The 14938-nt window shown below is 33.1% G+C and overlaps 1 protein-coding gene across 1 annotated transcript; it reads right to left on the bottom strand.

Moving 5' to 3' along the window:
* Positions 1-4: 4 nt before the first annotated feature.
* On the bottom strand, positions 5-11151 carry LOC129760902 (disks large homolog 5; the record flags this gene model as incomplete). The annotated part of the gene is made up of 8 exons (XM_055758586.1): positions 11003-11151; positions 10780-10878; positions 10625-10724; positions 4225-8024; positions 3940-4159; positions 3649-3884; positions 184-407; positions 5-124 (listed from the first exon to the last, which is right to left on the bottom strand). Coding segments are annotated over exons 2-8 (4734 nt in total), but the record flags the coding sequence as incomplete, so codon positions are not given.
* Positions 11152-14938: the final 3787 nt, after the last annotated feature.

Below are 14938 nucleotides of genomic sequence, written 5' to 3'. Positions count from 1 at the left end.
AATCTTTAATTTCTTTTATTTGTTTCGCCGATTTAAATCGTAGCAGTAAAACAATTGGATATATTTGATTACGATGAAGTCTTTCAACAGCTGATATGCATACATCTAGGATGCAATGATGTTGCTGAAAAATTGTACAAAGTGTAATAATTGTTTTATGATGATTTACTTGAAATTAAATACTTTGCTGTCAAGAATTGTCTGAATAGATGTATATTCGAATAAACTTCCTCTTCTGTGATGATAATCAGCAATTGCATTATTCTGAACTCCATTTTCCATATCTTCTTTTGTGCAACGCATCTGATTTTGTTGACAACGTTGGAAATTTTCAGGAAAATCAATGCAAAGTTTTTCGACCACACACTCTGATAGTGGTCCCAATATTAATATCGGTCGATATTTATCTAAAATAAAACAATGCAAAGTGATGAGTAAATATAGAGTTGTGATATTTTGTACTATTCAACCCTGTTGTATCGCTCTTTAGGTTACTGCAGCACTTCCTTTAAAAGGTCGTTCATTAATAAAGCTCAGTAGTTTTTTACATCGCTAGTCGTGTTTGTGGCATCATTCCGGCCTCTTTAACAATATTTTTCAATTTTTTGCAGTAATAACCTCAAAACGACTTTGTTTGTTCGGTTGCTGGTCGCAAACTAAATAAGTTGATTGATCGCATGTTATGTAAAATGTAAAATGATTGTAAAGTGCCTTCCCTACGAAATACGACTTTTCGATGATTCTATGATTGTTTATCATCTTAAGCAACTCACTTAAATTGAATCGTTAGTAAAATCAAAAATGGATTGAGTCGCTAGCTTTTATTATGGTTATTTTGTTATAGTTTACTAACTTAGCCAACTGCTATGTTAAAACATTTTTTAAATTAAACTCTGATTTTTTCGTCTTCAATTTGTAGATTCGATCCAGTCCCCGATTTTAAATTGAATAAGGATTGCATCCCAATCAGTCACAACATTTGCTAAGCATAATTTTCCCCAGATTGACAAATATTCGAAAGCAATCCTCATAATAAACCAATCACAATTAAAAAAATGCACCATACCAGTGTTCAACTGGCCTGGTTAATAATGACTGATAAAAGAACAAACTAAAATGAAAACTATTAAAACTTATTTATAATTCTTAATTCATAGCAGGATTGCTAAATATTTTGGTATCAGAAACTGTACTAGGTAGGTATTTCCAGAAAATTCCATACAAAAATTAATAACAGTTTTTCGAATCTCAGGATGACGTTTCTTTGAATTGAAGATATTTATATAAAAGATTTAGTTTTGGTTTCAAATTCTAATATCTCACCAAACGGATAAAGAAAAACACAATTCAGCAAATTTATTTTCAGAAGTCAAAAAAGTTCACGGTAGCTTATGTTTTCATTAGTTTCAACAGAAACATTTACTAACTTATAAATTTGTTTTCCTCATTTTTTGCAATAACCCTTGAATCTCAGGAATATGTTCTTAAAAAAAACTCCGACTTCACATTTTAGTTCATCGAACCAAACTATTTATCAAAAATAAATTTACTCCGATAGAAGTGTATAGACTCTTGATTCCAAGAAAAATATTATTATCATAGACCTGTATTATTATTTATGTTTCAGGAACTTTTTTGCTAGTAGGGGTAGTTTTTTTTTTTTAATTTTGTGTTATGTATTTTTTATTGTTTTTAGCTTTGAAGATGAATTCAATTCAGGCATCAAATATAGAATTCGATTAAGAAGAATGAAGAATCTTGGAATCTTTACAGTAATATTTGTAATTTTCCTTCAATTCCTGATTCACCATCACGAAATTTTATAATTTGTGTGAATCTATGATTTCAAAAATCATAAACGAAAAAATAGAAATTTCAGTATGTACAATTCCTAATTTTTTAAATAAGGAAGATAAACCTTACACAGCTGATCGGGTACTTATGACTCGAAGCACATTTTCAAATCATCAGCATTATCATTCCAATATACTAAAGAACTTAGACCAAGAATATGCTATATGAAAACTTTAATACAATAAACAAGAAAACACTAAAATTTTAGTTTAGAAAATCGGGTCATTAAAAAATTACATAGCAAGCAAAGAAAAAGTATGATGTATTTTTTTATGTAAGGTTTTTTGCTACCGAAAGATCCAGGAGAGTGGTCAAAACATTCACTGGATCCCCATATGTTTGTACATCGTCGGATAGATGAAAATTCCAAGAATCAACGAAACATTTAAATAGAGTAAGGCTGCCAGAAACTATTAAATTTAAAAATAAAATTATTTTTTTACCTTTTGCTTTGGAACTTATTTTATGGACTTCATTGAGAAATATTGAAATACTTGTATAAACCTACACAACCTACACAATGAATTCAATATCATCAGAATCGGTTGATATTTGCGGCCAAAGGACCACAATTGATGGGAATGTATGTGAATCTCTTAAACCTGATATACTGAATGCGGCGAAGCAGATGTCAATTTGCTCCGCCGCTCGATTTCGCATTGGCAGCGTTCCCCAATTCCTCTTACTATGACATCGGCCTAACTCAAATCCTGAGCTAAATTTGAAATATGATTATGAATTCCAAGGCTGAGTTCTGATGCTGAATTTAAAATTCTTATTTTTAATCTAATCCTTATGTTTGAAATTTACATGAAAGCATTTGATTTTGAAAATATCTAAATCTAATAACAAAAACTCGTAATAAGCTGTGCTAAATTTGAACTACATGTTCGAAGTTTATGTTTTTTTTTAAAGCTCTCCGTCTATAACTCTTTTTAATTTCCTATTTCCCTTTCAATTTTTTCTCTCCTCTTGAAAAAAGGTGCTAGACCTAATGAATTTAAAACATCTGAAATATGTTTTCATATACTGCTTGATAGATTCAAAATTTGTTTGTATCTTCTAAACGAATGCCAAATCATTAACTGTTACAAAAAAATAATTTAATGAAAGCCCGTCTATGTTGACTTTGAAAATAATCTCCTGCATGCTCTGATTATTATAAACAAATCAACATAATTCGCTTCATCGTTTAAGTGTGCGATACAGGCAGTTGTTATTCCGTTGCTACAAATTTCTACGCGTTTGATTGCATTTAATTTTTTTCTAGATCTACGGGAATATTGCAAATTCTCAGTACTTATGAAAAGGATTTTCAATAACAATGCAATTAAAAAATATAATCATTTTCCAAATATCAATGCACTTGGCAACCCTGAACGCCCAAAAAATCAAAACACGAACACCGTGTATCGTTTTTCCACAGGGCGAATTTGTCGATATGAGTACCGGAAAAACGTGTTTATCGTGCGCCCTTTTCAAAAATCGATTCTGTTTTCCCATGGTTTGAGGTTATGGCTGAGGCCTCCTGCTAAGGTGGTGTTCGTGTAAAACTGTCAATATATCCTAATTGTCTAGATATAAACATTAAAAAAATGGTTTTTCAAAATCCACTGTTCAGAATTTAAAAATTCTATATTAATTGAATCAAAAATCATTCAATAATTCATTCATTTCAATATCAATTCAATAGCTGTAACGAATATAATACCCGTTATTGTTCTACTGATTGCATTATTTTCTAAAAATTTGAACCTCCCTATCTCTAGAATCTTAGTAGAAAAAAAATCTTACATTCCAATCTTTCGACACGTTGGTAACTCGTAAGTCCATCATCATTTAAAGAACTAGAATCAATGTATATACTCAAATGCGTGTTGCTGAAACTCGCCAATTCTTTGGAATCTCTTGAAGAGCTTCGTTGAGGTTTTATCCTTTTGAAAAACGAGCGACGTGCAGAAGTAGATCCTCTCCTTGCTGTAGTTTCTGCCTCCTGTAAATCACCTAACATTCGAAGTTCTTCTTCGACTCTGAAAAAATATATAATTAGTCGGGAGTAAAATTTCAACATTCGTTTATATGTACTTTAATTTGTTTGGAATAATTCCGCATTGCAATTTGTGTCCATATTCATCCAGCTTCCACGCGCGCCATCGACCTGGTACTCCTCCAAACATAGTATTATCTACATACAATACTTCCTCCTTATTAAATGAGAGTTCCGAATCTCCAAGATCACAATTTCGGTCGAATCCTACTCTTATGTAAAGCGCATCACCAGGTTTGTCTTTAATCAGGTTGAATTCTATTCGTGAAATTAGAAAAAAAACAATTAAAACCGCATCAAGATTTCAACACCTCTATATATACTTTGGATATTGAACAACAGAAGGACCGCCACGCTATCAGCAGGTTTGGCAATCTCTAACGCAGCGTGCTCTGCTGTAGATCTTCTCAAATCAACGCCATTGAACTCCAAAATCTGGTCTCCTATTCGTAAACCGGCGTTATCTGCTATTGAGTCTTTCTGAACCCCATGAACAAATATACCATTAGCGTTCCCGCCTACAAGACTTATTCCAAGATTTGAACTTTTGCGAGTTTCAATAAATATCAAACGTGGCTTCTCTTTATAATGTGATGAATTAGTCATCAGTGCTTGATTGTTTTCGTTATTCGCTAATGTTTTGCCTGCTATTGTCGTGAGAGAATTCATTGTTGTTGTTGTTGGGCTCATCAGAGATGTCGATCTGTGAGAATTTGTCCGAGGAGAATTTTGTGGAGTTGGTGAGCTGGACCTATCAATGTTATCTTCGCTTGTCGTGAGGTTATTGTACACTTCTGGATTATACAACACAAGCATTGTAATGGAATTGCCACATTGTCGTAGAACATTTGCTGCTAGCTCATAAGTTGCCTTTCTCAAATTTATGCCACATACCTCTAATAACTGATCTCCTATATGAAGTCCAACTTTACTCGCAAGACTGTTTTCACCAACGTTAGAAACAAATACTCCTCCACCGTTACCTCTACAAAATATTTTTATTCCCAGGGACATTTCACTTTTGTCAATGTGAACATAGCGAAGTTCTCCGATATTCGGCTTTGAGCGAACATTGTAGTCTTGTAAAGAACTACGTTTACTGTTTGTAGAAATGCGGCCAGGTTCCAGCACCTGCACTTGAAAAGTGGGAATAGGGGAAGCTCTTTCCGAACTACATATTGAACCATTACTTATCTTTATTCCACTACCACGACTAGTTACACTTTGATTTGAAGGGATTCGGAATCCATGACCTTTGTTCCTAGGAAATGTACCGCCTTCATAGCTGTGACTAATTGAACTGTTTGGAACTTCTTCTTTCGACGACTGACTGTAGGGATTGTACGAATAATCGATTGAAGAGGCAGATTGATCAGATGTTTGAGGAAGACCAATTAATTCGTTTGATGGTGTCAGCATTACGGGAGGGCGGATCGGGGTGGATGAATTGGAAATAGAGCAGGATTGGAAATTCGATATTCCCTGAAATGCAGCTGAACTATTCAGCGGGTAGTTAATGAGAGAAGCGCCGAGCGATAAGGAATTTCGATTTGAAGACATCCCATTAGATTCGTTCATCGATTGGTTCCGCATGTGCGAATAAGGCAATGTTTTGACTGCATGCGGATTACCGATAGTATTGGGATCCATGTCAAGACTTTCAGTATCGCTTGAATATTTTGATAGTTGTTTCGAAAATGCTGTAGACATGTAACTGTCTACTCGATCTTTCTGCCCACTTTTACTAGAATAGTTAGATCCCGATGACATTTTAGATGTAATTGTCGTAAAATCATTCACATTTTTAGAAGGAATGAAATCACCGAGACTTTTTTGCGGTGCATGTTGTATTTGCGGACGGTTATATGACAAATTAAGACTGTGTCTATTATTCGGCGAACGTGTATCGATTGTTGAAACCCGCGAATAGTTATTTTTACCACTACTACTAAGAACTTTTTGTAAATTGTAATCGTAGGCATGTTTAGGGTATTGAGAAATGCGACTGGCATCTGATTTCACAACTGGACTTGAGTTGCGTTTATTAATCGTAGCAAAATTTGTCGCAATGTAATGTGGACTCATAGGTAAGGGAGCTTGTGAAGGCATGTCAGTAGAAGGAGGAACGAAATAAATTTGTGCTTCGTGATTGTCAAGAGGAATGCTAAGTTTTGGCCGTTCCTTTTTAGGACGATGAACTATTGTGCCGACATGATCTGATGAATGAATAGTTGTCACAGTGACACGTGGCCATGTTCCTCGAGGAACTTCTTGAGAGTCTTTGACTGCCTTTCTCCGAGATTTTTTTTCTTTTGATTTATTATATATGGTGGCACTGGATGTTTCCTGTTCATCACTGTCTAAAACAGAATCTAAAACGGCAATCGCATCGGTTTCTTGACAATCTTTGTGATTGCTAATACTCATTTTATCTTTCAACTTGTTTAACATGTTGCTTAGTTTTGATGCCGATTTTGAAGAAGTGGGTGTGCTAGCGGGAGCTGAATTTGGTGTACTAGATGTTGTATTGATAGTGTAAAGCATCGTAGAGGGCAAAAAGTGATTATTATTGTCCAGATCTAAACTTAGACGATTCAACGTATCACGATAGCTTTCCAGATTATTTATCGAATTGGTAGTTTGAGTACAACTATCGATATTGCGCACATTAGATGATGAAGGCTCTACTAAATCTTTTACCAGCACTAGATTGAGACTATTATTTCTCATATCATTAATTGTTGTGTTCGTTTCATTAATGTTTTTAATATGTTCCAGTGATTTTCCATTGATCGAAATTATTCTGTCCCCAACATCTATCCTTCCATCATGTGCGCACAGTGAATCCGGCTGAATCTTTGATATATAGATACCAGTTTCCAAGTTTAATCCATGGTTCTTGTTTCCATTGGTAAATTGTATTTGAACAGGTATTAATCTTTTTTTCGGTCGTTTTATAGTGAATGTACATGTTGGAACACTATTTTTGATGGTTTTGAAGAATTTCCGTCTTGAAAAATTCACACAATCTATATTATTGATGAGAAAAATTATGTCATTTGGAAATAGCCGGCCGGCAAACAAAGACGTTTGTTCAACAACTGTCACCCGAAGTCCCAATATTCTTGTATGTGCGCCGATATTGTTGATTTCATCTGCATGTTCAGTTACTTGTAAACCCCATTCCGCTACATTGTTATGGAGCAAAGTACAGTCAATTTCAATTATTTCCAAGCTATACTGATACAATGCTTCTAAATCGTAGATTGAATCAAGACTAAATGAGCTATAATGAGAACTTTGAAAACTGCTATCAACAGAATTAGCAGAAATATCATCAGTTGTGTTGTTGTTAATGGTATCTTTCAGTAAATTGTGATTCTCTAAGCGTTCAGTCAATTGTTCAATTTCCTTATATGCTTCATCTTTATCTCTTATTGCTGCCAGCAATTTTGAAGTTGCTGTATCTCGTTCCTTTCGAATCTCATCACAAAGATTGCGAACGCTGTCTCTTTCTTGTACTATTTTTTCTCGTTCTGATATAGCCCAATCTCTTCTTCCCTTGGCAATTTCTGTTTCTTGAACTGCTTTAGTTATTTCCGTTTTAGCTTTGTCTAACGCCTTTTTTAACCTTTCAATTTCTCTATTAGCAGATTCAAGATTTTCAGCAACCATTTCGAACTTTTCTTTACTCTCCGTCCTTTCTCTGTTCCAACTGTTTTCATGGAAGTCACGACCTTGAAGTATGTCTATTTTTTCCTGAAGAGCAACACATTCTTTCATAGTTTCTTCACGTAATCTCATGGCTGTTTGCAATTCTCGCTCTAAACATTCATTTTTATCATACAATTTTTGGTTTTCTTTTAAAACTGTGCCCCGTTCTGATAACACGGTTTCAACTTCAATTTCGGTTGCTTTGAGCAGTTCTTTGTATTTGTTTCGTTCTTTTTTCAACTCCTCACACAATTTTATGCAGTGTGTCGGATCATTTATGAATTCATCATAACGCAGTCTTAAATTATCATATTTTTGCTTAAGCATATTGTATTCATGATATGTATTGAAAAAATCTCCTTTGCCTGATTCTAGCTCTTTTTTGAGTAACTGGTATTCTCTTTCCAATCTGAAATATAGGGGAAAAAACGAATATTTATAACATGATGTTTTGTTAGACAATGTGTGATAAAATATAGCACTGGATTTAAAATTATATACTAGGGATTTTTTATTCAAAAAATCTTTTTATAATTGGTTTTATGTTCAATAATCTGTTTCGAAATAAGACATGTTTCGAAAATTTCCGACAATCTCGCTCTTTTCCAAACCACTCCTAGGCGATCAATTGGCTTCTCTACTGAATTTTGGAATAGAATGATCATTGAGGGACCCTGCGGAGGATCTAAAGCTACCAGAAGGAAGAAACAACATCCAAAACAAATCTTTGAGCTTCCCGACTTCATACAGACTACAACAGAATTGTAAATTAGGATGAAAATGATCAATTTACAATCTATGTTGGCCATTTTACTTAAAAGAAAAAATGTTTTTTGCATGGTTCTCTCGATTTTTTTTACACGATAGATTTTTTTTTATTTACGACACTTTACCATCCCTGTGGCATTCGTGTCTGCACGATAGATTTTGAAACATTTGTTTGAAATAAATAATCTAGTGTACCTTGAACTATCATCTAATACCGTATTTGTTTATGCCGAGTGTTGCACTGGTGCAACTGTCTGGTGATTCTGTCAAAAATATTGCACTTATGCCTTTTAATCGAATTGAGGCTTAACCCTTCGTTTCATAAAGTAGTAAATTTGCAACAATCAATGTATAAATCGTATTTTAAATTTAATTTAATTTAAATATTTTATTTAAATTTTTTTGATGATGTATACCCCATTTCCAACTGTTTAAAATGATTTTTAAGGGAAAATAAAAAATCATGAGATGAAGGAAGACACGAACGACATGAAAGTGTTAAAGTGTCTCTAATCAAGCCGAAAAAAAAAATTAAATGAAGGGTTAAATTTCCCGGTCTTCAGTCCGTTACCCCACATCAGTGGTTTTCAAACTTTTTTCACTAACCGCCCCCTTTAGCAAAATTTGGTGATATAGCTCAGTTGGCAAGTCAATTTCCTCCTGACCCAATCCTCGAGTTTGAGCCCAGTTGTACCGGATAAGTTTTCCAATAACTGTCCGCCAACTGCAACGTCGATATGAGTCGCGAATGCCACAAAGATGGTAAAACAACTATAATCGAAAAAAATGGGTGGGGGGTAATATAAGCGTAAAAATGGTCGATTTTGATTTAATAATGTCAAACGATTCTTCATATTTCAATCTATATTTGGTGATTTTTCAGATTTTAAGAATTTTATTGGCATATTATTTAGTTCGAAAATTTTGTCGAAAAATATATGGAAAATAACTAAACATAACAACATACAAGCGTGTTTCCTCGAAATTAGCTATGCACTTATACCCTTTTGGCTCCAAAGGCCTCATGTTGCTTCACCCCTCCAGTAAACACTAAATTATATGTAAAGTTTCCTGGACAATTACTTCAACTGATTGAAGTTTGTTTTGGTATCAAATCATAAATCTAAAATTTTGATAAACAAAATTCTATACTCGGAATTAATTTTCTTTATTAAATACAAATTAATACTACCAAGCCACTGAAATAGCGTAAAAAGTAGTTTTATTGCTTGATATATGAATTTGAGGCCTGTTCAAAGCTATGCAGCATTCACTGGTCTTATAATATAATATATATTCTTATAACTGAATTCAGGCAATGTTGGAGATAATCGAATAGATTAAAAGTTTATTCATGGCAAATGGCACTATTGATTTTTTGAATCGACTCAAATAAGGATGAACAAATAAGAACTTAAAATAAATATTCTCTTACCTTTAAAATAATCTTTCATATTTTCTTTCCAAAAACTCTATCATTAAATCTCAGATTACGCCTTTACACAGCTTTTTTTCGAATTTTTTTTCTGATTAGTAGGTTTTTTGAGACAATACATTTCAAAGGTTATCATCTGTTCAGTTATGTAACGTAATTTTGTTTTATCTTTAAATGTTTAATGTTTAATTTTGTTTTATCGAACTAACTTTTTGAATTTCAAATCTACGTTGTTTCGTGATTTGTGTTAAATGTAAACTACCTCCTCAACGCCCCCCTCAGCTCTACCTACACCCCCCAAATTTCAAAATTGAGCTCACCGCCCCCCTGGAAGCTCTCACAGCACCCTAGGAGGCGGTAGGGACCACTTTGAAAACCACTGCCCTACATGGTGAATTGTTGTTTTTTTTTTTGGATTTAACCACTGTATATTGGCAAGTTTCAGATCACGGTATTTTGCTAACGACTTCGCTAGTATACTCGGTAGAAGTTATCGACTGTCGATGAACAGCTCATAACGTGCACTGAGAATCTCAGTAAATAGTAATCGAATTGCTAGTATTTGGGATTTTCCCAAGTACAATGGTTAAATTAAAGCTTTTTTTCGTTTGTTATGGGAGTTTAACACGGAGTGTCATTCAAAGCGAACAATCGATTCCTTCTCATACAGTTTGATTCAAATAGTTTGACCAGAATTAAAAAATTATATAAAAAAAATAATATTGTTCATATTTTTAAGAAACAAATAAATAAACGGATATTTTTAACGTATTAATGAATAAGTTAACAATAACAAATACAGTTACCTTAGTTTCTCACCAGAAATTGTTTTCAGTTGAGCCAACGCATCTCGATATTTTTCTTTCATGTACTCCATCTGCATCATATGGTCGTAATCCGCTATTCCTTAAGAAATAAAAAAAAATTACTTCAAGTCAACACCATCATTTGTTCCACCAACCTCCATCATCACTATTATTTTCACTTGATGCCATATCACCGGAATTCGATTTTTCCTGTCGAGTTTTCGATGGATCGGTTGTCTAGAAACAGATAAAATCTAAATTTAAGTTAGTTCATTATCGACATCAATTTCTAATTTTTCATTAGGGTTCCGTAATGGAGGATTTGAAATATCTAAAAAAATAGTTGTAATCATTCTTTATGGTTCAAAAATGTCTCACCTTAAAAGTAGATACTAATATGAATTCCACAACCACCAATATACATCGAAATTACTAATTTTTCACGGATTACTGTTATTTTAATAAAATAAGCAACAAGACACAAATCTCTCACTTCGACAATTTCTTACTTGCACGGTTAACTAGAAAAGAACATTACTGGAAAATTATTACACATGTCGATTACTATCTACTCAATAATGAGTACATACGTAATTTGATCGAATGCACGCAGCCATGTATTATTTGATTCAAATGAATGTCTCCAAAGTGAATATTTTACATATTATAATGCTCAATTCAAATGTAACTAAACATTTTTACATTTTAAAGCCCGGTTTACAGTTCCTGTCAACTCGGACGCGAACGTGGAACGTGAACTCACCACAGTGAAATGTCAAATCGGTCAAATCTTCAAAATTAGTAACAGGTTTGTTCAATGACAGATAGAAATTGGTTTCGATCGGTAAATGACAGATCATTTAACCAATGCTTTGATTGATATTATCCAATTCTTATCCAAAAGTCCTAATCTGTGAAGGGGAGAATGACGATACTTGATCCCTGGGGATAATTAATTCCTTCGCTATATCTCGAAACAGAAATGTCACCTAAATATCAAATGTTCTAGAAAAATGTGCTGAATAGAACAAAACAATAATGCTGTTATCTCAACAAATTTTATAAAACTTATTTTTCGACCTATTTAACTTTGTTTGAAAAATTCAACAAAATGTGATATTAAGATCTTTTTTAATTGTTTTTTTGTTTCTCACATGAAAAAATTATAATAAAAATATTAATTCCCATATTTCAATCGTTAGAGTATAATATGAACTTAATAATGCCATATTTTAAAAGCAATAGTAAATTCTCAATTTTTTAAGAAGAAGTTTTCCAAAATGTATGTTATGAGTATAATTGATATCTTGTGCTCAAAATGATATATTTTTTCTTCTAAATGGATCGTGATCATTGATAATCATGAAATTACTAGTATCTGTTCAATAAGTAATATTTATCCAGTAATTATTTGTTAAAAAGGACTCGAAATACTGTGTTTATCTAGAACTAGAAAATTGCGCCTTGCAATGCATGCAATGATTCTAGAGTAGAAGACAAACTTTTAGAATTCTCTTTGTCTGATACTCACATTCTGTGAAATGAGATCTAATATGGCAAAAAATAGTCCCCGGACCTTCTATCTTCGGATTTTACCAGATTTTTTGCCTAGAGTCAGGGCACCCTGAATTGATGATCAAGTTTCCTTTAGTAAAGGATCAAGTCTCCCGTAACTTAAAAAATTATCACAATTTTTTGAGTCTCACGAAAATGCTCCTAGTTCATGTATCGTTCCAAATTTTCGAGCATATAAACTTGAAATTACACGCTATCAGAAAATGCAAAAGACGGCGATTTTTGAAATTTTCCCAAAAAGATATGATGAAAATCATAAAAGGGGATCAAGTATCCCCGTTCTCCCCTATACAATGAATTTAAATTATAAATATTAAGTACTTTCAAACAGTATTTATCGATCAAGGAGTAACGAGCTTTAGTGATTTGTTCCTGTTTCTTAAAACTTATTGAAAAAACGTTATGAATAACCTCTACAAAATAGCCATTTCTTTTTGTTCTTGATTAAAAGTTGGCGAACAAAGTTTTCAAAATAACTTTCAATAAAATGAAACAATCGAAAAGTTTTTATGAAATTTAAATGCATCGGTTCATTTTGTTCATTAATTTTGCAGCTTTTCAGTTCTGGTTGAAAACAATATTTTTGAAAAATTTAATGTATTTTCCAATTATTTCTATACCTTTTCTGAAGCACACATTTGAATACATCTGAATCTATGCTTTTTATTTCAATGGATTCTGACCATTCGCATGGTCCTCGTTTACATATATTCTTTGGGAAACTCTTCCAACAGGTACCATTAAATGATGCCCAAGCGAGTTTTTGAAATTAAAAAAAAAACTATCGTATGCGTTTCATTTCAAGTTCGGAGTATTTTTAGGCATTTAATTTTTTTGTATGTGTTTATGAGCTACCTGGCTGACCCGGAAAGGAAAAACAGATCGGGGGACAGAAGAGGAAAATTTACATGAGAATAGAATGGCTTATAGTAGGAAAAAAACAACCTTCCTCAATCTTTGGTTTGGTTAAAATGAATGTAATTTTTTAAAACCCCGATATTATTTTTCTGGACGAGTAGGTTCTTGATTATCAAAATCATACCTTCTACCTTATACATCATTATTTGAATTTCGCACCTAATCGAGCTTTAGATCGAACTACAAAAAAAAAACTATTAAAACGAGAAAGAACTAGAATCAGATGGATTGGGTGTAATTAAAGATGTTTCATAAGGTGTTTTTTTTTGGAAATTCAGAGTAAATGTCTATTCTGTCTATTCTAATCTAACTTACGCATGGTGGAAAAGTGAAAATATCAACATTTAAACGGCTAATTGTGATATTTCCACTGCGCAATGCTGTTGTTGTCCAACGGAAGGGAGAGCAAGTGTTTCAACTCCCATTCACCTTATCAAAATGGATCATTAAAGAAACAGTATACGATATTAAACCACCTTTTAATTTATTTTCTATGATCTCATATCGAATAAGGCTACGTGCAACCGCCCTCATTTTAACCTATTTTAACGATTATTGAAAAATTGAAGTAAATCGTTCATACCTTTCATAAACTTTTCCAGATACCATACCTTTTTCAAATGTACCTTCTTGTTTCGTTCTTAACGTTGTCTAAGTAAAGTCTTATCTAAAAGCTACGTTTACAGAAAAAATCACCTTTTCAAGAGCCGTAGATGTTTCGTTTAGACTGTTTGGCCTGCTTTCGACCAGACCGAACTGAACGCCATGAGAAAATTTTTAGACTGCAGATTTTGAAACTCATGTTATTCTTATGCAAAGCCAAAAAATTTAAAATAATTCACTGGATTGCATTCCTTGGATTATAAACTATTGATTCTGGTTATTAAGTTCTACTGATTTTCCGTTTTAGTTGAAAATATTTGTACATTACACTCCAGTGACTCGGAAAAATGCTGATGACGTTCAATTCGGTCTGATCGAATCCCGACCGTTTGAGATATAGTTTTTTAGTATACGGGCTACGTGCAACCGCCCTCTCAGGTTTATGTTAGTTTAGAGTCTGTTTCCAAACTGTCAACTTCCATAAACACACCCGAATAGACCAAGACTATGGTTCTACATTTAATAAACAATGATTTTCGTCTTAACAATGAAAAACAACGTAAAATCACAATCTTTTCACAATGTAAAATTAGTGTTGGATTGTGAAATTACCGTTCATTTGGCGATAACCGTGAAATACATTATAAATACATAATGTTTCACTGTATGTTTTATCTATTGTGTTGGGACTTTAAGATGAGCGTGCACAATTTGTTGTTGTGAAAATTTTCAATTTTTGTGATTACACGTGTGTGATTCGTATTAAATTATTTAATTTTTTTTATTAATTATTTTGTTAATATTGGATCTATTCGAAGAGACATGATGATTCACCTAATCAAGGTAAGTTTCCATAACAATTAAATTGAACAACAGTACATGACTCTTGTCGTTTTTTTATTTACAGGGAGTTAGATTTTGGAACCAATTTCCAAAACCTTTTCTTGAGGCCTCGGATGTGGACTTCCTTCGGATCTATGTCTCCAAAAATCGGAAAGACCGGTGTTGAGATTACAATCACCATATAACCTGTATGTGCCTGCATCGTTGTTTGAGTGGTATTACTTTCCCAAAGCTTTCCTGCAAGCAGTATCGCAGTTATGTTATGGGAGGACATATTATTAGCAGAGGATAGAAGTTTTTGAGTAAGTGAGATTGTTCATTAAATAATTTATTTAATAAAATGATATAAATCAATCCAACCGTTGATTAAATGCG

This window comes from Uranotaenia lowii, unplaced genomic scaffold (genome assembly GCF_029784155.1).
Source record: "Uranotaenia lowii strain MFRU-FL unplaced genomic scaffold, ASM2978415v1 HiC_scaffold_817, whole genome shotgun sequence".
Taxonomy (NCBI): Eukaryota; Metazoa; Arthropoda; class Insecta; order Diptera; family Culicidae; genus Uranotaenia; species Uranotaenia lowii.
Note: the sequence above shows the minus strand (reverse complement) of the source record. Positions and strands in the feature narration are given on the sequence as shown.